This window comes from Nomascus leucogenys, chromosome 6, assembly GCF_006542625.1.
Source record: "Nomascus leucogenys isolate Asia chromosome 6, Asia_NLE_v1, whole genome shotgun sequence".
In the NCBI taxonomy this organism is placed as follows: Eukaryota; Metazoa; Chordata; class Mammalia; order Primates; family Hylobatidae; genus Nomascus; species Nomascus leucogenys.
In genome coordinates, this window is record NC_044386.1 from 98,026,272 (window position 1) to 98,052,173 (window position 25,902).

Genomic DNA, 25,902 nt, shown 5'->3' on the forward strand with positions numbered 1-25,902 from the left:
TAAACTAGTTACTGCCTGGCGCAGTGGCTCACGCCTGTCATCCCAGCACTTTGGGAGGCTGAGGCGGGTGGATCACCTAAGGTCAGGAGTTCAAGACCAGCCTGACCAGTAGGGTGAAACCCCATCTCTACTAAAAATACAAAAATTAGCCCGGCGTGGTGGTGTGTGCCTGTGGTCCCCACTATTTGGGAGGCTGACACAAAGAATCACTTGAACCTGGGAGGTGGAGGTTGCAGTGAGCCGAGATCGCACCACTGCACTCCAGCCTGGGTGACAGAGCGAGACTCCATCTCAAGATAAAGAAATAAAAAATAAATAATTTTTAAAAATTAAACTAGTTATTCAGGGAAGCAGGATACGAACTCTTGAGGAGTAGGTTATTTATGAAAAAGAGAACCAGGAAATAGGTTTCCTCCAGCTAGAGTACCCGGATGTTCTTTCATATCTCTGTGTGGAAAACATGGTCTATCATCATAAAGAGAAGATTTTGTGAAAGTACTAATTTCTCTCCAACCATTTCTTTTAGGTTGGAGAAGAACAATCACTAGCTACTGTAATCCTTATGTGTATATTTGCTGATTAATAAGCCAGTGACATTTTTGTTTCAAGTAAAAGTGTTTTTTTCATAATATCATTAGTCTTAAGTAAAAGTCATGCTTGAATTTTATACATTTCACATTTCCTTAAGTGATCCCAGGCCAGACAATACTGAAAACTCATTTCTTCAGAGACGCTTATTTGAGCTCTGTAGGAGCATAAGCATAACTGATCCCCAAATCTAACCAGTCTTTGGCCATAGTGTCCAAGACATTTTATGTTTTGGCTTTTTTTTTTTTTTTTAACAACTTAGGTCCTAAAATAGATTTTTTTGAAGAAAAAAGTTTTTATTTTAGTATATTTAATGGCACATGTTTCCTGATTTTTGAACAGGAATTCCTCATCTTCATTTTACATTGGGCCCTGTGAATTATTTAGCCAACCATGTTCACATTCACATATATTTATTTATTTGTTTGTTTGTTTGTTTGTTTTTTGAAACAGAGTCTCGCTCTGTTGGCCACGCTGGAGTGCAGTGGCACAATCTCGGCTCACTGCAACCTCTGTCTCCCAGGCTCAAGCAATTCTCCTGCCTCAGCCTCCCAAGTAGCTGGGATTACAAGCGTGTACCACCATACCTAATTTTTGTATTTTTCGTAGAGACAGGGTTTCACCATGTTGGCCAGGTTTGTCTCGAACTCCTTTCCTCAGATAGTCTGTCTGCCTCAGCTTCCCAAAGTGCTGGGATTACAGACGTGAGCCACCGCCTATTTATTTTTTTACTGATCTTGAAATAAACCTTTCTTGATTCTTTATCCTCAATATCCCTATATCAGCATAACTTTTGGAAAGAAATCATTCCTGTCTTTGCACTCTGTCTTAAACATACTCCAGTTCATCTCTCTTCCTGTAGATGGCTCTTGTTAGATTCACCATTGACCTCACTGTTGCTAATCCAACACTCAGTTCTCAGCTGCCTCTCCATGTCTCATGAGTAACATCAGTAGATTGGGAGGCTCAACCCTTCTTGCTAACATTTTCTTCATTTAGCTTCCAGGACAGCATGCTATCTGCTATCTTCGAGTTCTTCCTTCCTTATTCCCTAAAAAGCAGTTTTATACAAATATATAGTTTTATACAAATATAGTAGCAAAGTATGTCAAAGCTAAATCAATCATTCAATATTTATATATTTTCATATTAAGATTATGACAGGCCAGGCACAGTGGCTCACAGCTGTGATCCCAGCACTATGGGAGGCTGAGGCGGGCAGATCGCTGAAGGTCAGGAGTTCAAAACCAGTCTGGCTAACATGGTGGAACCCTGTCTCTACTAAAAATACAAAAATTAGCCAGGCGTGGTGGTGGATACCTGTAGTCTCAGCTATTCAGGAGGCTGAGGTGGGAGAATTGCTTGAATTCCAGTGGCAGAGGTTGCAGTAAGCCGAGATTGCACCACTGCACTCCAGCCTGGGAGACCAGGCAGGACTCCGTCTCAAAAAAAAAAAAAAAAAAAAAAAAGATTATGCAAATTAAAGCAATTTTAACATTTATAATTGATAAATGAGCTTTGCTTTAGTATATCTGTTTTCTAGGTTTGGAATTTCAAGAAGACTCCTGCCACCCTGGCAATTTAAAAGCTTTTATTATTTAGATTTGAAATTATTCTGTATTGAGTACTGAGTGTTTCTTAAGGAGCTCAGCATATTCCGTAGTCAGTCTGATTTAACTAAGACATATGTGAACCAGAGTGTCCCTTATTCGATCAGAAATACTTATATTAATATTTCATTTTAAAAGCCGCATTAATAATAGCCTAAATTGTAGTTTGGTTCATTAATAATGCTGGACTTTTTTTTTTCCTTTTTTTTTTTTTTTTTGAGAGAGTCTCTCTCCATGGCCCAGGTTGGAGTGCAGTGGCCCGATCTTGGCTCACTGCAACCTTTGCCTCCTGGGTTTGAGCTTTTGTTTGAAAGTATAGGTATCTGGTGGGAGAGAAGCCAGTACATTAACTTTTAAAAATTTGTTATACAGGATTATCTGAACCTTCTTCTATTGCAAAACATGAAGATAGTTTGCTTAAGGATTTATTTCAAGACTACGAAAGATGGGTTCGTCCTGTGGAACACCTGAATGACAAAATAAAAATAAAGTTTGGACTTGCAATATCTCAATTGGTGGATGTGGTAGGTGTGCATATTCTTCTATACTCAATTTCCCACAGATTTAATGAGAGCCTGGTGTGTGCCCAGGCACTGTGCTAGGCACCAAGGATTACAAAGGTGATTGAAGCAGTCCTTTGCCTGAAGGAACTCACCAGGGAAAAGAAGTGATTGTGTCACATACATGATAACACACTGTGTCTATATATTTTATAGTTTAGAAACTTTATCTCAATTTGGTAATTATAAGTCTATCTTTAACAAATTCAAAGGTCTAAAACATTGTATATTCCTTAAACGTGTTAAAAATAGGTTCAAAAAGTTAGCTTGAAAGTAGGGAAAAGAAAATAAATTTTTAAGTTTAAGAGAAAAAGTCCAAAAATAGAGGGATAGATTCTTAGGACCTAAAAGTATCAGAAGAGATCATTATCTTGGGCTCACACTTAAAACATTTCAGAAATTTTTCCATGTGACGTTCATTAGTAGAATAAGTTCCCTTGATAAATTGTACTTATTGTCAAGAGAGCCTATCTATTTAAACTAAAACATTCATGCTAATTTTTAAACTAGTTTCTTCTTGTTCTGAACATGTAAATCAATAATTATTTCCCTGTTGTGTTCCCAGAATAACCAAGTGTATGTATATGCATATATATATATATGTTTTAAAGTAACATTTATAGATGTGCTTTATGTTCTGATTACAGAAGCAATGCGTGATTTTTGTAGAGAATTTGGAAAGTACAAAAAATACAAATGAGAAAATAAAAATTGACTGTAATTCTACTACCCGGAGATGACTAATGTTAATAATTAGTTGTGTTTCTTGCCAGTCTGTCTTTGTGTATATGTTACAAAATTGGAATAATATTTAGAAATAATTTTGATTACTGCTTTTTCTCTACTATGACATGATGAACATTTTCCTATGTCATTATATACTCTTCAAATATAATTTTTAATGGTTACATATTTCATCTATAATTTAAGCATTCTCCCATTTTGAACAGAAGCTTGTTTCCAATTTTTCTTATTATAATTAACAATGATGAATATATTTGTAAACAAATGCCTGAATGTCTCCTTTCCTTAAGAAAGGCAGTTAGTGAACCAAAGGGTATACCTTTTTAAAGTCTATTGCTGTGTCACCTAATTGCTTCCAGAAAGGTTAATGAATATATATGGACTGTATGTGCTCAGCCCTTGGCTAGTCAATATGGGGAGATTTTAAATGAAAATAGGAAAGTGGAAAAGTAAGGTGGTAGCCAGGCGCGGTGGTTCATGCCTGTAATCCCAGCACTTTGGGAGGCCAAGGCGGGTGGATCACCTGAGGTCAGGAGTTCCAGACCAGCCTGGCCAATATAGCAGAACCCCATTTCTACCAAAAATACAAAAATTAGCTGGGCAGTGGTCCGTGCCTGTAATCCCAGCTACTCAAGAGGCCGAGACAGGAGAATCGTTTGAACCCTAGGAGGCAGAGGTTGCAGTGAGTTGAGATTGCACCACTGCACTCCAGCCTGGGCAACAGAGCAAGACTCTGTCTCAAAAAAAAAAGAAAAGAAAAGTAAGGTGGGTGGGGCTTGCTCTCAAAGATCTTTCTGGTTGAGGTCATTGGCACACAAATGGTGTAGAAAACTGTGGCACTAAATCATGATGCCAGAAAGAGCTGGGAATTCAGATCTTAATGAATGACCTTATCAAAGAAGGTAGGATAGATGAGGTGGCACCTGAGCTGGCTTTGTAGGAAGTGTAGGGTTTCACATGGCAGAGAGGAAAGGTATTTAAGTACGAAGGAACAATATAATCGTAGGTGTATAAGTGATAACCGAGCCTTCCTGTACAGCTGTTTAGATCAAAAGATGAATGTTGGGAGCCCTGGCATACAGGAGTGGTCTGACTGGATGGTGGAGAAGGTGAGGAGGATCCCTGCATGCCACTTTGTCTTTGCTCCTGCCATGTTTACTTCTTGGGAGAACTTTCCTACTGGCACTAGCCATTTATTATTCAAGGCCAAATTCATTTGTCAGACCCTTTGTGAAATCTTTCCAGAATCCATAAGACAGCCTCTCTTGTGTTCGAATTTTTTTTTTTTGCACTTTAATGTGGTGCCCGTTACACTCACTGGTACTCATGTGCTCTGGCGTTTCATCTTCAAAGCTGGGTGAACTTTATTCCTTGTATCTGTCCCAGAACCTAGCATGGTATGTGGTACCTAGTAAATGCTGTATGAGTGAGAGACCTGATAGGCAACAGACATGATCAAAGCAATACTTTCAGAAGATCAGTAAAACAGTAATGTACGTGGTTTTGAGGAGTGAAAGAGAGACTAGAAGATGAGAGGCAAGTTAGAAGACCACATAGAAGAAGGAACAGGACTTGACCACTGAATATGGAGGGAGGCATCACATTTTGAAGCCTAGGTGATTACAGTGGAAGAGTAACACATTTGAAAAATACTGTTGGCTGGGCGTGGTGGCTCACCCTTGTAAACCCAGCACTTTGGGAGGCCTAGGCGGGTGGATCATGAGGTCAGAAGATCGAGACCATCCTGGCTAACACGGTGAAACCCCGTCTCTACTAAAAAATACAAAAAAACTAGCTCGGTGTGGTGGGCGGGCACCTGTAGTCCCAGCTACTTGGGAGGCTGAGGCAGGAGAATGGTGTGAACCTGGGAGGCAGAGCTTGCAGTGAGCCGAGATCGCGCCACAGCACTCCAGCCTGGGTGACAGAGCGAGACTCTGTCTCAAAAAAAAAAAGAAAAATGCTCTTCATTGTTATGGGAGTAGGGCAGAGAAGATGATGGGTTTGATTGTGTTTTGAGGTGTTAATTCCAAAGAAAATGTTCAGTAGCCTTTGGGAAGTCAAGACTGGCTCTGAGATGACAGATGAGAACAATGATGTCCATCTGGAATTGCTGGCCTGGAGGTGACTGTTGAAAACTTTGATGTGTTTTTTTGTTTTTGTTTTTGCCCTTGCCTCTCACCTCCCACTTTGATGAGTTTTTAAAGTTAATGGGAAGAGCAGGAACCTGATCCTTGAGGAACATTTGTAGAAAGTGGTAGAAGGAAGGGCTAACCAAGCAGAGAAGTGGTGGAAAGGTTGCTTCTTGAGAGAAGAGCCCAGAAAATGAAATGTCAGTGACTATGAAAGCAGAAGAGGACTGGAGTCAGGGGAAATGAAGGGTGAGGGCTCTGGAGATGGAGAATGGAAAATTCACTGAATTGTGTCTGAGATGTTTTAGGTTCCTTTTACTGTTAAGCTCCCCAGAATCATATTTGGTGGATTCCTGCCTATTTCCCACATATTCTGTCTTTTTTTTTAATCTCATTTTTGACTTGTTTGGATTTTAAAGATAAAATCTTTTAATAAATACGATTACCCCTGAAACTCTTCTGCTATACTTACATGTGTAGTTAACATTTTTCCATTTGTTAGTGGTTTCCTCATGGGGATCATCCTACATTTGTCTGTCCTCAGTTTCATTTTTGTTGCATCCTCCATTGTGCTGAGCACATTATAGATGCTTGGGAGGTATTTGAGATCACACTAAATTAGGCGGTATGCCTTATGGTAATGGCTAACCACCACGTCTTTGGGGCCATTTGTGAACTTATGGATTATTCTTTTATCTGTGTTATTGTTGAAAGTGCTAAGTATTAAAAAATTAGCCGGGCGTGGTGGCGGGCGCCTGTAGTCCCAGCTACTCGGAGAGGCTGAGGCAGGAGAATGGCGTGAACCCAGGAGGCAGAGCTTGCAGTGAGCCGAGATTGCGCCACTGCACTCCAGCCTGAGCGACAGAGCGAGACTCCGTCTCAAAAAAAAAAAAAAAAAAAAGTGCTAAGTATTGACTGGGAGCCCAATTTATGTGTGTGTGCACATTTTTCTAGGGAAAGGACCCATAATTTTCATTAGATTCTCAAAGATGACCTTTTGCCATATACCATCATGGGTAATATGTTTACCAGAGCTTTCATAATTATAAATGCCTCTGTTTAGAACTGTTGCCTAACAGGCATATTCAGATACAAGGATCAGCCGTTATTCTGGATGGTGTGTGACTGGGGTGGATAGCAGAGTTGGTGGGTTTAGATTTAGGAAATTTGAGTTCTAAAATCAATTCTACCACTAATCGGTATTGTGACTTCAAGCAAGTTGCCTCTCTGGGCCAGTTTCTGTGGCCTAGGCTGGAGTGCAGTGACATGATCTCGGCTCACTGCAACCTCTGCCTTCCAGATTCAAGTGATTCTCCTGCCTCAGCCTCCCAAGTAGCTGGGACTACAGGTGTGCCACCATGCCCGGCTACTTTTTGTATTTTTAGTAGAGACCGGCTTTCATCATATTGGCCAGGCTGGTCTGGAACTCCTGACCTTGTGATCCGCCCGTCTCGGCCCCCCAAAGTGCTGGGATTACAGGTGTGAGCCACCATGCCCAGCCAGCTCTAGTGTTTTAATCAAAGAAAATTGCTCTTTGGAACTGCAGTGTAAGAGAGATGGCCGTGCTGCATTTCCCAGTACTCATTCTCCCCATGCAGGGACCTCATGGAGCTGCCTGCATCCTCAGGGGTATGCTTCCTTCTGGTCTCTTCCTTTGTCCTGGGTCACTTACCTGTTGTTTGGATGGGATAAGGAATGGGTCACCTCCAGTTACCTGAGGTATTAATAGTTATTTATACCCCTGTCCTGTCTCCCCAACTGCCTCATACTTCTGTGAGTCTGTGCATAGCATTGTGTCCTAATATAATATATTTGTGGCTGGTGATTATGGATCTTTTGTTAATTCTCCTGGCTCCATGATATTTCAGTAAAATTTAATGGAAGAAGTATCACTTTAATTACACCTTGAATATTTGGTAAATGACCAGCATAGCAAAGACATGATAGCAGAGAGGTGTAAGTGAGAAGTACCAGGGACTTCCAGTTCTCTACAAAAGTAGGCGCGAAAAGCTTTATGAAATTGGCGTTCAAGGCTGTGACCTCAATATTTTTTTTCTTTTTCTTTTATTTATTTATTTATTTTTGAGATGGAGTCTCACTCTGTTGCCCAGGCTGTAGTGCAGTGGCATGATCTTGGCTCATTGCAACCTCTGCCTCCCGGGTTCAAGCAATTCTTGTGCCTTAGCCTCCTGAATAGCTGGGATTACATGTGTGTGCCACCATGCCTGGCTAATTTTTTTTTTTTTTTTTTAAGTGGAGATGGGGTTTCATCATGTTGGCCAGGCTAGTCTCAAACTCCTGCCCTCAAGTGATCTGCCCGCCTTGGCCTCCCAAAGTGTTGGGATTATAGGCATAAACCACTGTGCCCGGCCCTCAATGTTGTTTCTGTCTAACAGACCTACAGGGAGATTCATATTCTTCCCTCAGCAGAGGCAAATGACTGTAAGAGATGTCCCTCAGGGATGTACAGAAATACTGTACCTCACTGATTCTAAGAAGCACACTTTTCCACATTTTAACACCTCTGAAATCATGATGTGTCTTATAATTCATGGCAGCTTGTAATTCATTGACAGCCTTTTTTTCTCCTCTTAGTGCTAAGCACGTAAAATAACACTGTGCTTATATCTTAGACTGCATCTTAAATTTGAGGAAATATAGTAGTTGAGATGATTAATGTTAAATGCAAAAACGCCAAAGGTATCTTTTAGTGTACTTTGTCTGAAATAGAGAGTATGTTGAAAGGAATAATGTGAAATTAGGCTGGAAGAAAGATCCTAGCTTTCTAGAGAACCAGATTGATGAATGAAATGTGGGTACTATGTGAACAAGAGTGTTTATATAACAATGTGAAATTTATTATTTAAAGAATTATTGTTTTTGTAATTGAAATCAATCTTATTTAAATTTTTATTTTATAAAGGATGAGAAAAACCAGTTAATGACAACAAACGTCTGGTTGAAACAGGTATGTATAAAATTTAAACAGGCACCCAATTAGTGACTGGGACACCTATTTTTATTATATGTTGTGTAGCAGAAATACAAGAGTATGTATATTTGTGAATAAGAATGAATATGTGAATATGTGGCCTTGGTGGATTGGCAGGATACAGAAAGATGAGGGTAGATGGAGTTCTTGTATTTATTTAGCTAGTATTTTTGGAGTGCCTGTTATGTGCCAGACACTGTTACGGGGAAACAACAGTGAACAAAACAGACAAAAAACCCTGTGGTATTAGTCTATTCTCACACTGCTATAAGAACATACCCAAGGCTGGATAATTTATAAAGGGAAGAGGTTTAATGGATTCACAGTTCAGCATGGCTGGGGAGGCTTCACAATGATGGTGGAATGCGAAGGAGGAGCAAAGGCATGTCCTACATGGCAGCAGGCAAGAGAGCATGGGCAGGGGAACTGCCCTTTATAAAACCATCAGATCTCATGAGACTTATTCACTATCACAAGAACAGCACAGGAAAACCCCACTCCCTTGATTCAATTACCTCTCACTGGGTCTTTCCTACAACAGGTGGGGATTATGGGAGCTACAATTCAAATGAGATTTGGGTGGGGACACAGCCAAACCACATCACCTGCCCTCATGGAACTTCATTCTAGTGGGGGAAAAATAAAGAAGTAGGTTGTATAGTACCTTAGAAGCTGATAAGCTTGGGGAAAAACACACTGGAAAAGAAGATAGGGAGTATTGGACGGGGGGTGTACTTATAAAAATGGTGGTCAGAGAAAACAGCATTGAGAAGATAATGTCTGAACAAAGTCTTGGTGGAGTGGAAGCAAGCCATGTGTATATCTGGCGAGGAGTGTTCCAGGCAGCAGGACCTGCAAGTGCAAAGGTTTCTGAGGCTGGTGTGTGCCTAGTGTGTTTGAGCAGTTGCAAGGAGGCTGGTGCTAGCGGTGAGAGAACCACTGGGGAGAGGGGGTGTAGGAGATGGGGTCAGATAAGCAAGAAGAGGCTGGTGGAGTAGCAGCTGCTCATAGGCCACTGCAAGGTTTCTGACTCTCTGAGGTGGTAATGGGCAAGAATGAAATGAATTTTTTTTGTAGATAGTCCCTTTTATATAAAGGACTTTTGTTTTTTTTCTGGGCCACCATACGTATGTCCTAACTGCTGTTGAGTGCTTCCTTTTGTTTTTCTTTATCATCCCTAATTTTTATACCTACTGTTTGTTTCCTAACTCTGAACTCCTGAAAGGCATATATGCTTTTCTTAGGGTGCAGCTCCTAACTTGAGCACAGAATTGTGACTGCATGGAGGTAGGGCAAGGTGTTGAAATATGCAGAATGTGCAATAAATCCAACTCCCTTTTGCATGGACCAGAAGAGCCAAATTGGGCGACAATACATCTGGAAAAAAGAATGTTTCCCTTGAACCTGGATGTTAAATGCCTGTGGCTTCAAGTCCTGGATATAGTCAGTCAGTTGATGGGAGAAGAGTTGCCAAGCAGAGCCATGAACACATCTAGCTCTTGTTCTCACCTGTGTCTCACAGAGACCATGGTGAGAACCACCACACAAGGGGACAGGGTTATCTGGTGCCCATAATAAGAAAGACAGGGAGGTGTTCTCTCTTGGGAGTAGAGATGATCTCATGTCTAAAATTTCTGGTGTGACAAAAAAGTATAGTATTCACTGTTTTTGACTATTAGTTTTATTGAAATTGAGGCAGATTTCTTTGTTTTAAAGGAATGGATAGATGTAAAATTAAGATGGAACCCTGATGACTATGGTGGAATAAAAGTTATACGTGTTCCTTCAGACTCTGTTTGGACACCAGACATCGTTTTGTTTGATAAGTAAGTTATATTCTAAATATAGTTTTATATTTTCAAAAGAAAACATTTGTATTTCTATTAGGCATTAATAATTTTTCTCTCTTTTGAAAATTGTTTAGGTATAAAAATAAAATGACATGACCGCATGTGCTGGGTATGATTACATGTTTTATAGATGAGGAAACAGAGGCTTAGGGTGGTTGTTCTTGTCCAAGATCACAGAGCTAGCACGTGGCAGGGTAGGGGGTCACACCAAGGGGACCGATACCTCCATTTACCCTTTGATTTACTAGACTACATATTTGGCAGACTTCTAGATTTTTCTGTATGTTTTTTACATCGTTGAGGTCGTATTTTATGTTGAATTGTGCATCCTTCTAATTGTGTTTAAATACTGTATTGTCATTTTCCCACAATGAGGAATGCTGGGTTAATTATTAATTCATCTTTAGAGGCATCCTACCTAGGTGTGTTTTGAGGATTTTTTTTTTTTTTAACTTAGGGGAGAGGAAAATTCTGGATACCAGTTTTATTTTTTTCTAAGACCACTCCTGGGCAAATCTGGGAATTTGTGCTTATCTTAAAGCATTTTGTCTGATTTGAAAGAAGGCCATTTGTCATGAGTACAGAGCAACTGCTATGCAAAAATATCTTTAATCTTTTGACACCTTTTACCTCCGTGCTTAAGGAGCGAACACAGCTTGTAAGGACACACGATGCAGCTTACTGGAGCATCATTTTATTTTCAGTAATTGAAAACATTTTTGTATTAAACATGGATATATTACAGAATAGTGTGCAAAAGCCACATGAATTTGAAGACAGAGCAACATTTTAAAGAAATCTTATGTTGGTGGTGTGCTTTCCTAGTGTATGAATTCTATACTAGACTTTTCTAGTATATGAATTCACTTGGTGGGAGAGCTTGAGAGGTGCAGCTGCTTTTCAGGGTCACGCCCAGCTTGGCGTTGATGGTCTTTCCCCATCAAAGTAAAAAATGGCCAGTATTTGCAATGAAGGAAGAAGAGCACTGTGCAGGGAGTGTGGATTCAGGTTCTGGCTGTATGCGTACCCATTGTGTCAATAGCCTGAGTCTATTCTGTGTAAGGTGAGGTCTTTTCAATCATTAGAATCTCAGGCTTCTGTGAAAATTTGTCAGTTCTGGAGTAGATGCAGAAGAAGGGGTTCAGTTCTGGTAGAGTTAGATATTTAAGGAAGATATTCCTGGAGCAGGGTCCCTATGTAGCAGGTGTATCTTATCTGAAGTATAGTAATTTAAACATTACTACATGCAATCAATGATAGGCCTGCTTTTATATTAGGCTTATATTAATACAATTCATGTGCATTGTTTTATTTCTGCATTGTTATTTTATATGTGTGTATTTTAGTGCAGATGGACGTTTTGAAGGGACCAGTACAAAAACAGTCATCAGGTACAATGGCACTGTCACCTGGACTCCACCGGCAAACTACAAAAGTTCCTGTACTATAGACGTCACATTTTTCCCATTTGACCTACAGAACTGTTCCATGAAATTTGGTTCTTGGACTTATGATGGATCACAGGTTGATATAATTCTAGAGGACCAAGATGTAGACAAGAGAGATTTTTTTGATAATGGAGAATGGGAAATTGTGAGTGCAACGGGGAGCAAAGGAAATAGAACCGACAGCTGTTGCTGGTATCCGTATGTCACTTACTCATTTGTAATCAAGCGCCTGCCTCTCTTTTATACCTTGTTCCTTATAATACCCTGTATTGGGCTGTCATTTTTAACTGTACTTGTCTTCTATCTTCCTTCAAATGAAGGTGAAAAGATTTGTCTCTGCACTTCAGTACTTGTGTCTTTGACTGTCTTCCTTCTGGTTATTGAAGAGATCATACCCTCGTCTTCAAAAGTCATACCTCTGATTGGAGAGTATCTGGTATTTACCATGATTTTTGTGACACTGTCAATTATGGTAACCGTCTTCGCTATCAACATTCATCATCGTTCTTCCTCAACACATAATGCCATGGCGCCTTGGGTCCGCAAGATATTTCTTCACAAGCTTCCCAAACTGCTTTGCATGAGAAGTCATGTAGATAGGTACTTCACTCAGAAAGAGGAAACTGAGAGTGGTAGTGGACCAAAATCTTCTAGAAACACACTGGAAGCTGCGCTCGATTCTATTCGCTACATTACAAGACACGTCATGAAGGAAAATGATGTCCGTGAGGTCTGTGATGTGTATTTACAAACGCAGATCTGCTTCCATTCTAAGTTCAGAAGTTACTTTCACTAATTTTGGCAGAGTAAACAGCATGTCCCTTAAGTAAGACTAAGCATAGATTGAGGGCCAGAATTGTTGACATAATTTTCTATAAAAGAGCTTTACTAAGGCTTGTTTCAGTTAAAGCACCTGCAAAATGGGGGCATTTACACAAATCTCACTTCTCCACTTCCCCCATCAGCATCTTGGATAACTCTAAAGAAAATTTAGTGTTATATATTCTAAGGAATAATAATCCCGCCATATTTCTTGGCTCTGACATGATGAATTGTTTTAATTTCTTGGGGTGAGGGCAGTGGGTGAACTGTTTTAATTTTGTCTTCAGTAACTTTGTTTCTAAATTGTGACAATCTGTAGGCAGAACTCCATTGTAACAGTTAATGGAGTTGTCAAAAGTTCTTTTAGGCTGGGCGCAGTGGCTTCACGCCTGTAATCCCAGCACTTTGGGAGGCTGAGGCGGGTGGATCATTTGAGGTCAGGAGTTTGAGATCAACCTGGTCAACATGGTGAAACCCCGTTTTTACTAAAAATACAAAAATTAGCTGGGCATGGTGGCACATGCCTGTAGTCACAGCTACTCGGGAGTATGAGGCAAGAGAATTGCTTGAACCCAGGAGGCAGAGGTTGCAGTGAGCCGAGATCAGGCCATTGCAATCCAGCCTGGGCGACCGAGCAAGACTCCGTCTCAAAAAAAAAAAAAAAGTTCTTTTAAAGAATGAGCCTAATGTGGAACTTATAAAATTCAGTCTTGTCACTGTTATTTCTCCTATTGTGTATTATTTTAAACCTACGACTATAGTAATATTTTCATAATTGAATGCACATTAAAATTATGTGAATTATAATTTGTAAAGCTATTTTAAATGGAAAATTTCCATCAGGTATGAGGAGACAGAATAAATCTGGCAAAATCACAGCTTTTACCCCAAAAGGGACATTTGATGTATTTTTTTAAACTTTTTTTTCATATTTGAATGATTTAATTTCAATGACTTTCCTTATTGTATTTATTTCAATAGGTTTTTGGGGAACATGTGATCACATGCATAAGTTCTTTCATGCTGATTTCTGAGACTTTGGTGCACCCATCATAAAAACTTTCAATGCTTGTGGGTTTGTAAAGTATTTGGTGGTAGCATAATGAAATTAGTTTATAAGGTTTGGAGCTATCAATGGAGTTTTTAAAATTACATATATTTGTTAGATAATGGTTTAAACTGAGATGGAATTTAATAAATGTCTGCAAAGTATTGTGCAAAAGGGTCATGGCTCATATTACTAGGACCAGGGATGTTGGTTTTATTTTCAGATGAAAACAGAAGCAGAGGTGGCCAGGTGCGGTGGCTCACTCCTGTAATCCCAGCACTTTGGAAGCCTGAGGCAGGTGGATCATGAGGTCAGGAGTTTGAGACCAGCCTGGCCAATATGGTGAAACACTGTCTCTCCTAAAAATAGAACAATTAGCTGGGTGTGGCGGCGTGTGCCTGTAGTCCCAGCCACTTGGGAGGCTGAAGCAGAAGAATCACTTAAACTTGGGAGGCAGAGGTTGCAGTGAGCCGAGATCACGCCACTGCACTCCAGCCTGGGGGACGGAGCGACTCCATCTCAAAATAAGCAGAGAAGTAACAGTGTTTACAATGCCCTAAATTCTAAACTATCCTACACTTTGGAGGCACAGTTCCTATAGAGGACACCATCCTTCATAGAGGCTCGGGGCCAGGGAAGCCCCTGGTCAAGGAAATGGCCTTGTAGAAAGGGAAGCCCCTGCTGCTTAGCGGCTGGGCTCATCCTTCTTTTTCCTTGTGGTGGCTCCGAGCTGCTGAGCCAGCTCCCTACTAAAGCTGGCTCCAGGGAAGACCGTTCTGTGCTCATGAAATTAGACTGAAGTGGTCCCTAGGAAATCCAAAAATAAATAGTGTATGTGAGGAAGATGAACAGCTTTCTAACATGCATTCTGAACCAACTTTTAATTTGGCATGAAATTAATCTCATGCTAGAGTCTCTCAAAATATTAAAATAAGTAAACACTACTGGGCAAGAATAAGTAGCAAGAATATATAGTAAGAATAATTTTTTTAGTTTATTGTAAAATATCCAAGTAGTCTCATTTTTAATCTATCAAAATAAACCACTTGTAATATGTTGATGTGTAAATGAACATATTTTGTAGTGTCTTTTAAAGCTTATATCTATAATAGACCATCAGGCTGGTGTCTGTCCCTGAGCTGCATATAGGGTCACTTACCGTTTAGAGGCAGCAATGGGAGGCAGAAATTGATTTGGCTTCTAATTCAGTGTGTTTGTTATATCTTAAAATGTGTACACAATTTACAATTATTTAATGCATTTTTATTTTTTTCATAACAGGTTGTTGAAGATTGGAAATTCATAGCCCGGGTTCTTGATCGGATGTTTCTGTGGACTTTTCTTTTCGTTTCAATTGTTGGATCTCTTGGGCTTTTTGTTCCTGTTATTTATAAATGGGCAAATATATTAATACCAGTTCATATTGGAAATGCAAGTAAGTGAAGCCTCCCAAGGGACTGAAGTATACATTTAGTTAACACACATATATCTGATGGCACCTATAAAATTATGAAAATGTAAGTTATGTGTTAAATTTAGTGCAAGCTTTAACAGACTAACAGTTGCTAACCTCAATTTATGTTAACAGATGATCCATTTGAACAGTTGGCTGTATGACTGAAGTAGTAACTGATGAGATACATTTGATCTTCTAAAAATAGCAGCAAAATATTATCTGAACTAGACTAGTGAAAAATCTAGTATTTGTATCCTGGTGAATAATACTAATTTATAATCCACAGTAAAGTTCATCCTTTGTGCTGGAGAATTCCAGTTGTATTTGAAGACTGATTTTAAAACTTTTCTGCATTTGGTAAAGGTATGTAAACTTCCCTGTACTCACTGAGTAACAGCTAATCTTTAATATAATATTATACTGCTATATTTAAAAAGCTGACTACTTGATATAATTATTTAATGTGATGCTTGATATAATAATTACTTAATGTGGCCAGGTACGGTGGCTCACACCTGTAATCCCAGCACTTTGGGAGGCCGAGGTGGGCATATCACCTGAGGTTGGGAGTTTGAGACCAGCCTGACCAATGTAGAGTAAACCCCATCTCTACTAAAAATACAAAATTAGCCAGGGTGGTGGCGCACACCTGTAATCCCAGCTACCTGGGAGGCTGAGGCAGGAGAATCGCTTGAACCCAGGTGGCGGAGGTTGCAGTGAGCTGAGATCACGCCATTGCACTCCAGCCTGGGCAACAAGAGCAAAACTCCGTCTCAAATAATAATAACAACAACAACTTAATGTGATGCTGCTTTTCCATAACCAACATTTTAAAAATTAATGAAAAACAGGAATTGGGAACTCCTTTAAGGCTTACTTTATTCTTTAGATGCTTAAACTTAATAATTATTGTGTTAACTATTTCTGTAGCTTACCTTCCACTGTAAAGTCATACAGTAGACAACTCCTGTGGACACGCAGTAGCATATCCTTAACATTAATTTCAATCCTCTTGTCCACATTTCCCACAATTAATAGAATCATCTTCTCTATAAATTGTGGTAGTATCTCTTTATCCTTGATCTTAGAATAGTCAGTCCACTACAATTACATGAACCCCATTTAAAAAACATATTTAGGGCCGGGGGCAGTGGCTCACATCTGTAATCCAAGCTCTTTGGGAGGCTGAGGCGGGTGGATCACCAGAGGTTAGGAGTTCGAGACTAGCCTGACCAACATGGTGAAGCCCCGTCTCTACCAAGAATACAAAATATTACTTGGGCGTGGTAGCAGGCACCTGTAGTCTCAGCTACTCAAAAGGCTGAGGCAGGAGAATCGCTTGAACTTGGGAGGTGGAGGTTGCAGTGAGCCAAGACTGCACCATTGCACTCCAGCCTGGCAACAAGAGCAAAACTGTCTCAAAAAGTAAATAATAAAAAACATATGTTGGTCTAAATCATTCTGTGAGAAAACAATCTTCTAATATGAAAAATAGTATTCTAATTTGGTATATGCACACTGTTATATACCTGTAATATTTCAGTTTTCTCTCCTTCATTTTAACAATTACAGTAATAGAATCTTAAGAGTTGCAAGGGCCTTTAGATGTAATCAATCTTAGCCTATTGCTAGTACAGCGTAAATGATTTAGTACAGTATAATGTATCACAGTTAAATTCCATCTCTAAATGTCACCAGTTTAGGTGTGACCAGGTAGCAAACACTGACAGAAACCCTCTATTCAATTTAGAACTCTTAGCTGTTGAGATCACAAACACCTCATTTATTTATAATAAGTAACCTATCTAAGTTCAAGCCAATGCTCTTTGGAAGGCAGAGGAGACCCTATCTAATTTGCATTTAATTGTAGGCAGGTGTTTAATGCCATTTAATGAGTGAAAGCCTGGTGTGATGAATTTAAATTGCCTGCTAGCTACCTACCTTAGCTCGTATACATCCCTGATCCCTCTTATACTACCATTACTGTTACTTATGATTTTTATATATAAATAAATTTTACCGACATCTTTGACTTACTGAAACATGAGTCACAGCGGGCTGCAATTCGGTCCATTTTATTTTTGCACAGGAAAAACTAGTGAGACAAGATTCAAACAGTCTCTGTGAATCATCTGTCAGTGATGATGATCATGTTAAGATTCAGAAGTGTAGTACATGATACTCTTAACAATTTGTCTAAAGCAATGTTTCTCAACCAGGGGCAATTTTGCTCCTAAGGGGACATTTAACAATGGAGACATTCTTGGTTATCGTAACTGGTGAAGAAGCAGGGTATGTCACTGGCATCTAGTGAGTCGAGGCTAGGGTACTGCTAAAGATCCTACAATGCATAGGATACCCCCACTCTATACCAACACATACTTATCCAGCCCAAAATGTCCATAGTGCTAAGGCTGAGAAACCCTGTTTTAAAGGTTCATGCTAAGGTCCAAATGTGTCCTCCCCAAATTCGTATGTTGAAACCTAATCCCAGCATGATTGTCTTAGATAGAAGGTGGGGCCTTGGAAAGGTGATTAGGCCGTGGGGGCTCTGCTCTCATGAATGGGGTTAGTGCCCTTATAAAATAGACCCCACAGAGGTAGCTAGTCCCTTCAGTCATGTGGGGACACAGCTAGGAGGCACCCTTTGAGGAAGAGGACCCTCACCAGACACCAAATTTGCTGGTGCCTTGACCTTGGACCTCCAAACCTCCAAAACTGAGAAATTTCTGTTGTTTATAATCCACCCAGTTTATGGTGTTCTAAGACAGTTATATTAACAATGAATAACTAGGCATGATTTCTCATGGGTAAATTCCGTATAATTTAGAAGTATGCAAGAGAAGTAGTTGAAGCTCTCTGAAACGGAGGCATAGCCCTTTAGACCCAGTAAAGAACGAGAAATGCATGGTAAGAAATGAGTAACAGTGGGGGATTGCTGAATTAGTATAAACCTTCAAAGAGATTATGGGATAAATAAGAAAAATCACTGGGAGATCTGTAGTGATAACTGGAATGACTTTTCATATTTCTGAACAGCATTTTTCCATCCAGTTTTGTCTCAACTAAGAGGAAACATTTTTACATGTATATTCCATAGCATAGCATAGCATACTACTTATCACATAGAATCACATTTTGACATCTCTTTACCATACCAAAAAGGCTAGTTAAATGTTCATTTATCCATAATAAATACTCTTGACATTTTTTTTTTGCATGATTCCAAGATAACTGGAAAATAAACCTCGAAATGCCAAAAACAAAGCTGGTAGCTTGATAACAGAAAGTACGTTCCTACTAGGAAGCAGCCTCCTCCTGCCCTGACACAAGGCAGTCTCCCAGGCAGGCACACAGCTTAGTGCTTATGCATCTTCCCTGGCCATCAGGGGTTGCAGAAACAATCCTGCTGTCCCTAGAATGCACACCAGGGTGAAAACCCACAGAAAAATACGATCAATCACCATGGCAACATACTTCCAATCATCTTGAATCTGCAAAACAAAATGATAGAAGAGAAAAAAAACATGGAGGGAAAGGCAAATGAATAAATTTTCAATACTGAAGATGTAATCACGTTGCAGTAGAAGCCATTTTGTCTCTAATATGCAGGAAGCCCTTTTTTTTTCCTAATTGATGTGGTCTGAGGAAATCCACCATTCTCAAGTTTCTCTTTATGCAGGAGAGAAACAGGTATAAGAGATCTGTCATGTTACATCTGTTTCAAATCAGAAGGTTCCTAAAAATGCATAACCTAGTTTTTTCTAAATTGAATTCCAATTTTATAAAGTTAGTGAAACCAGTTACTTAGGCTTCCATGGCAGGATTCTGGGCCTTGGTTAGAATGGCTAATATAGTCCAATATAATCTACCATTGTTTCAAAGTACTCCTTATCCAGTTTTAGATACAAATTTCTGGCTGGGCGCAGTGGCTCACCCCTGTAATCCCAGCACTTTGGGAGGCTGAGATCACATGAGGTCAGGAGTTTGAGACCAGCCTGGCCAACGTGGTGAAACCCTGTTGAAACCCTGTCTCTACCAAAAATACAAAAATTGGCCAGGAGTGGTGGCACATGCCTGTAATCCCAGCTACTTGGGAGGCTGAGGCATGAGAATTTCTTGAACCCGGGAGGCGGAGGTTGCAGTGAGCAGAGATCGTGCCACTGCACTCCAGCCTGGGCAACAGAGCGAGACCCTGTCTCAAAAACAAATTTCCTTTTAACATCTGTTCCAAAAATGAGATAAGCATATCAGGGCAAGTCCATCCTCATCACTCTTTCCCTCCCCACTGCCCTCTCCACAATGCCCAGCTGATCAAAAGTCATTTTTACTTGTAAGGCCAAAGTATCATGGAATACTGTGCAGTTGGAGAGCAGATTGAACATCAGAAATAATTGCTGACAATAAAGTAAAAGTTGGGAGAAAAAGCAAGACCAGTTGTATATAATACAGCTTCAATTTGGGCTTGAAATAGGAAGGAAAATTGTAGGGTAATTATACTGCTAGACAATTCAGAAAGCAAAGAAGCCATAATTGAATTGAGAGAACCCATGAGTCAGCTGATTTTGAAGCAATAATAATAAAGAGGCAGCATGTAATTTATTAATTTAAGTATACTGAGATGGCGCTGGGAGATGAAGATTTTACGTCACCATTGTGAGCTTGAGTAAATGTGTTCTCTTGGTGACACTACTGTCATAGGTAAAATGAGAATTATGATGCCATATTTGCCATGAGGTACTTTATTTGAATTCCTAAGACTGGTTTGTGTGTGCTTCAGATACACCTTGAGATGTAAGATTCCGACCCACCCCCTACCAGCCACCTCCTAAGGCTCTAGGAGGCAGAGGTGTGGAAAAGCAGAGACTTGGAGACAAACTGATTAGAATCCCAGCTTGGCTCATTTTGAGTTGTGAGAATCTGGGTAAATTCCGTGACCGCTCTTAGCCTCAATTTCCTTATCTGTAAAATGGGGATAAGAACAGTACTTCCCTCAGGAGGTTGTTTCAGAACAGAGTCCTTAATGAATAGAGCCTAGTGATACTAATGTTGATTTATAAAATGACCCTTACTCAAGCCTCATGAAGAAAGATGACACTTGGGTCTTACACATGAATAGAAATAGTGGTGCAAAAACAGCTGGCTGGACAGAAATTTTATATCTTTTTTTTTTTTTTTTTGAGACAGGGTCTTGCTTTGTTGTTCAAGCTGGAGTGCAGGGGCGCAATCATGGCTCGCTGCAGCCTCGACCTCCCGGGCTCAAGGAATCTTCCCCACTCAGCTTCCCGAGTAGCTGGAACTACAGGTGTGTGTCACTACACTTGGGCAATTTTTTGTTTTTTGAGACGCCCAGGCTCTTGTCGCCCAGGCTGGAGTGCAGTGGCATGACCTCGCCTCACTGCAACCTCCACCTCCCAGGTTCAAGCAATTCTCCTGCCTCAGCCTCCTGAGTAGCTGAGATTACAGGTGCCCAGCACCATGCCCAGCTAATTTTTGTATTTAGTAGAGATGTGGTTTTATGTTGGCCAGGCTGGTCTCGAACTCCTGACCTCAGGTGATCCACCTGCCCTGGCCTCCCAAAGTGCTGGGATTGCAGGCGAGAGCCACTGCACCTGGCAATTTTTTTTTTTTTTTTTTTTTTGGGACAGAGTCTCACTCTGTCACCTAGGCTGGAGTCCAGTGGCGTGATCTTGGCTCACTGCAACCTCTGTCTCCCAAGTTCAAGCAATTCTTGTGCCTCAGCCTCCCAAGTAGCTGAGATTACAGGCTCATGCCACCACCCCCCCACTAATTGTATTTTTAATAGAGATGGAGGTTCATCATGTTGGCCAGGCTGGTCTTGAACTCCCAACCTCAGGTGATCCACCTGCCTCGGCCTCCCAAAGTGTTGGGATTACAGGCGTGAGCCACTGCACCTGGCCTGATTTTTAAATTTTTTTTAGAGAAAGGGTTTCCTTTCCCTACGTGGCCCAGGATGGTTTTGAACTCCTGGGCTCAAGTGATCCTCCTGCCTTGGCCTCCTAAAGTGTTGGATTACAGGTGTAAGCCACTGTGCCTGGCTTATATCTAACTCCTAAAGTCTTTAAAGATATTGGCCATTTTCTGATGAGTCACAGATGTCAGGCAAAATGGTGAATGAACTAGCCCAAATTGAGAGCTGGCCCAGAAGCATAAGACTACTTTAAAGACCCAGAAACTGGGAAGGTGTGGCCAGAGACTGGGGATGGCAGGGGGGAGGGGCTTGGTGGAGGGGAGAGCTAGGGAGAGATTTTTGTTCCCCTGCCATTTTGCCTCTTTAGCCTGCCACTCTCAGCCCAGAGATGCAGGTTCAGGGGGTCCCTCGCAAGCCTAGCAGAGCCTGGCTAAAGGGAAGTGCAGAGAACTGAGCTGCCCATTGACTGGTGGAGCCTGAGGCTTTCCTCCTCCCCTTTGTAGCCCCCTGGATTTATTTTTCTTATTGGCATGCCTTCTCAAGAATGTTTATGGATAAATGTTCTTCTGAGGGCTCAAAAGGCCAGTTGTGGTGGATCACACCTTTAATCCTAGCACTTTGGGAGGCCAAGGCAGGAGAAATGCTTAAGTCCAGGAGTTCGAGACCAGCCTGGGCAACACAGTGAGACCCCGCCTCTTCAAATTAAAAAAAAAAAATTAGCTGGGTGCAGTGGCATACACCTGTAGTCCTAGCTATTTGGGAGGCTGAGGTTGGAGGATTGCTTGAGCCCAGGAGTTAGAGGCTACAGTGAGCTACGATGGCTCCACTGCACTCCAATGTGGATGACAGAGCAAGACTGTCTCAAAAAAAAAAAAAAAAAAAAAAAGAAAATTAAAGGCTAAAAATTTTATTGTAGCCTCACTTTTTTTATTTTGGTAGAAATAGGGTTTTTCCATGTTGCCCAGGCTGGTCTTGAACTCCTGGGCTCAAGCGATCTACCCATCTCAGCCTCCTAAAGTGCTGGGATTACAGGCATGAGTCACCTTGCCCATCCCCTCAGTTTTATTTTAATTTATTATTTATTATCTTTTAAGAAATGAGGTCTCACTATGTTGCCCAGGCTGGTCTCTAACTCCTGGCCTCAAGCAATCCTCCTGCTTTGGTCTTGCAAACTGCTGGGATTACAGGTGTGAGCCACTGTGCCTGGCCATAGCCTCACTTCAAAGAGAGAATAGCTGGATACAAAACTCTTCAGCTAAGACTGAAGTTCCACACATCAAGGACCACACAGCCCCGGCCTCAGCTACAGGAAAAGTTTATATACTATGTGATTCCATTTATATGAAACTCAAGAATAGTAAAACTGGCCGGGTGCGGTGGCTCACACCTGTAATCCCAGCACTTTGGGAGGCCAAGCAGGCAGATCACCTGAGGTCGGGAGTTCGAGACCAGCCTGACAAATATGGCAAAATCCCGTCTCTATTAAAAATACAAAAAATTAGCCAGGCATGGTAGCAGGCAGGCACCTGTAGTCCCAGACACTTGGGAGGCTGAGGCATATGAATCACTTGAACCTGGGAAGCAGAGGTTGCAGTGGGCAGAGATTGTACTACTGCACTCCATTCTGGGTGACAGAGCAAGACTCCATCTCAAAAAAAAAAAAAAAAGAATAGATAACACTAATCAATTATCAAATAAGTCAGTATAATGGTTCTTTTTTAAAAAATTAATTAATTAAAGAAAGGACTTCACTCTGTCACCCAGGCTGGAGTGCAGTGGCATGATCACGGCTCACTAGACTTCCTGGGCTCCAGTGTTCCTCTCACCTCAGCCTCCTGAGGAGCTGGAACTACAGGCACGTGCCACCACGCCTGGCTAATTTTTGTATTTCTGTTAGAGATAGGGTTTTGCTATGTTTCCCAGGCTGGTCTCAAACTCCTGATCTCAAGCTGTCCACCTGCCTCAGCCTCCTAAAGTGCTAGGATTACAGGCGTGAGCCACTGCACCTAAGCCAGGATGGTGGGTACCAAGCAGGGAGGGAGACACTGACTGGCAAGGGCATTGGGGAACTTTCTGGGGGCAGTGGGAGTGTTCTATATCTTTACCTGGATCTTGGTTACATGGTTGTATACATGAGGTAAAAACTCATTGAGATGTACACTGAAGAGGTGTGCACTTTACTCCACGCAAATTCTTCCTCAATGAGAACACGTATACAATTAGAAAGTAAAAATAAAGGCCAGGTGCGGTGGCTCACGCCTGTAGTCCCAGCATTTTGGGAGACCAAGGTGAGCAGATTGTTTGAGTCGAAGAGTCTGAGACCAACCTGGGCAACATGGCAAAACCCCATTGCTACAAGAAAATTAGGGTATGGTGGTGGGGCATCTGTAGTTCAAGCTACTTGGGAAACAGGTGGGAGAATGAATCACTTGAGCCGGGAGGCGGAAGTTGCAGTGAACCAAGATTGCGCCACTGCACTCCAGCCTGGGCAACACAGCAGGACCCTGTCTCAAAGTAAAAAAAAATATAACCTCAGTTAACCAATACTAACTGGAGATCATCTGGCCCCATGCCCTTTTCCAGCCTACATCCTAATCTAGCCTATTGGCATCAGGTGTTTTCATGGTCCAGCCTGCTGGCAGCCTGGTGGCTAGCTTCAGGGTACCACATACCAAGCTTTATCATCCCATTTTACAGATGAAAAAATAGGCTCAGGGAGGTGAGGTGATATACCCAAGGACATATAACTGGTCTTAACACAGGCCACTGACTCCAGAGTATAATTTCTTAACTGCTACCCTATGCCTTGCCCCACGAGGAACCCATAAATGTTTGTTGAATGAATGAATGACCAATGTAATAAAAGCCATATCCTTACCTCTTTGGCTTCGTTTTGTGCTTTCATATTTTCAGCAATATACTTGACACTTTGGATGGCTTCTTTGATTTCTGGTGACAAAGCAGAGAGGGACAGCACAGCATCAACAGATTCAGAACTAGAGCTTCTCGTGAGGTTAGCACTGAAATTGGAGATTTTTATCCTGCGGTGGTGGCAGTAACCACACATCCCGTCTTGGCAGGGGTAGCCCTCCTTGCAGCCTTTGGACTCCGCACGGCTGAAGCAATTCAGATTTGAGAGCTCGGCACCGTAGAGGGGCCTCGGCTTCTGAGCGTTGCCCTCGTTGCCTGTTGGCCTGGTCATGAACATGACCCTGGGGAGCAGGTTCAAGAATACAGTCTTTACCCATGAGGGCATTGTGTGTGTCGTCGGGGTTCTGTAGTGCACATTGAGCACGAAGACAGTGATGACGATGGACAAGGTTACGAAAATCATGGTGAACAGGAGGTACTCTCCGATCAGGGGGATGACTAGCGAGGTGGAGGGGATGGTCTCAGTGATCACCAGGAGAAACACCGTCAGGGAGAGGAGGACGGAAATGCACAGGGTCACCTTCTCGCCGCAGTCGGAGGGCAGGTAGAAGACGAGCACAGTGAGGAAGGAGATGAGCAGGCAGGGGATGATGAGGTTGATGGTGTAGAACAAGGGCAGGCGCCGGATGTACAGCGAGTATGTGATGTCAGGGTAGATCTCCTCGCAGCAGTTGTACTTGATGTCGTGTTTGTAGCCTGGGGCTTTGATGATGGCCCACTCGCCACTCTCCCAATAGTCCTTGAGGTTCATGGAGGAGCCGATCAGGACCAGATCGATTTTCGCCTTGTCGTAGGACCAGGAACCGAACTTCATGGTGCAGTTTTGGTAATCAAACGGGAAGTAGGTCACATCGATTTTGCAGGAGCTCTTAAAGATGGCCGGAGGTATCCAAGTCACCTCCCCAGTGTACTTGAGTAAGGCTTTGGTCTTGTCGTCCACCTGGAAATCCCCAACAGCACTGCAAAGACAAAGAGGGGGCACAGTGACACACGGTCATTAACACTTGGTCATATCGTGGTCTTCTTGACCAGCTTCTCACAGGAAGTAATGATTTGGAAGGCAGCGGAAGATGAGAGCTGAAAGTGCCATAAAAGGTCACCCGATTCCTGGCCGCATTTACCAACAGGGATACTGAGGCCCAAGCTCCCTCCCCAGCAACAATCTGAGATACTGATCACCACCCCCCTACCCGACAGGGCAGGCCACCAGTTCATCTCACAACACAGGTCCCAAACTGGCACAGACTCCCAAATGCCTGAAGAGGATTGTTCTCCCTTTAATTAAAGAAATGGGAGGAAGGTCATCCTCCTGGAGCCAGGTGCTGAAGCAGCCTTTGGGATTATTTGCCACCCAGGGTCCCTGAGGCTTGGCCCTCTCCTCATTCAGTCTGCACCGGGCACCTAACGTGTGTGTGAAACCAGACTGTGGAGCTGGAAGGGGCTGCACAGACCACCCAGGGGACTCCACCCCCATTAAACAGAACCTTGTCAGATGGATTTATTTCCAAACCCTATCTCTGGATCCTGATTCAACCATTCCCTGTACCCTCCCCACCCCCATTCTTCCCAGTACTGTTTTACAATAATCATGTTTTTGCTTCTTTGTCTTTCGAATTCAGCATAACAGGTTTCTTCACTGTGTCCTTATCTATCCCCATTTTCTCCCCATGTTTCTTCTCCCTTCCTTTTCACTATGTGCATCCTGACTTTATTTTCACACAAATCCACATTTTTCTTTTTTCTTTTTGGAGACACAGTCTCACTCTGTTGCCCAGGCTAGAATGCAGTAGCT

General features: G+C 41.8%; 2 protein-coding genes across 5 annotated transcripts in view; one reads left to right on the forward strand and one right to left on the reverse strand.

The window, feature by feature from the left end:
• The window catches only part of CHRNA5 (cholinergic receptor nicotinic alpha 5 subunit), a 29,964-nt gene extending 12,692 nt beyond the window's left edge, over nucleotides 1-17,272 (forward strand). The window contains exons 2-6 of one of the 3 annotated variants that reach the window (XM_003275427.4): nucleotides 2,571-2,722; nucleotides 8,555-8,599; nucleotides 10,340-10,449; nucleotides 11,820-12,651; nucleotides 15,073-17,272. In XM_003275427.4, the coding sequence (XP_003275475.2) occupies nucleotides 2,571-2,722; nucleotides 8,555-8,599; nucleotides 10,340-10,449; nucleotides 11,820-12,651; nucleotides 15,073-15,234 (1,301 nt within the window). In that variant the 3' untranslated portion in view covers nucleotides 15,235-17,272. Of the gene's footprint in view, nucleotides 1-2,570; nucleotides 2,723-8,534; nucleotides 8,600-10,339; nucleotides 10,450-11,819; nucleotides 12,652-15,072 lie in introns of those variants that run through there. The other 2 variants (XM_030814879.1, XM_030814877.1) reach the window with 2 other exon arrangements.
• The window catches only part of CHRNA3 (cholinergic receptor nicotinic alpha 3 subunit), a 28,811-nt gene continuing 17,941 nt past the window's right edge, over nucleotides 15,033-25,902 (reverse strand). The window contains exons 5-8 of one of the 2 annotated variants that reach the window (XR_001115952.2): nucleotides 24,058-25,069; nucleotides 18,549-18,741; nucleotides 15,897-15,994; nucleotides 15,033-15,172 (exon numbers count right to left, since the gene is read on the reverse strand). Coding sequence is in view for 1 of the 2 variants with exons in the window: in XM_003275465.4 (XP_003275513.1) it covers nucleotides 18,613-18,741; nucleotides 24,058-25,069 (1,141 nt within the window). In the remaining variant the exon portion in view is untranslated. Of the gene's footprint in view, nucleotides 15,173-15,896; nucleotides 15,995-17,306; nucleotides 18,742-24,057; nucleotides 25,070-25,902 lie in introns of those variants that run through there. The other variant, XM_003275465.4, reaches the window with a different exon arrangement.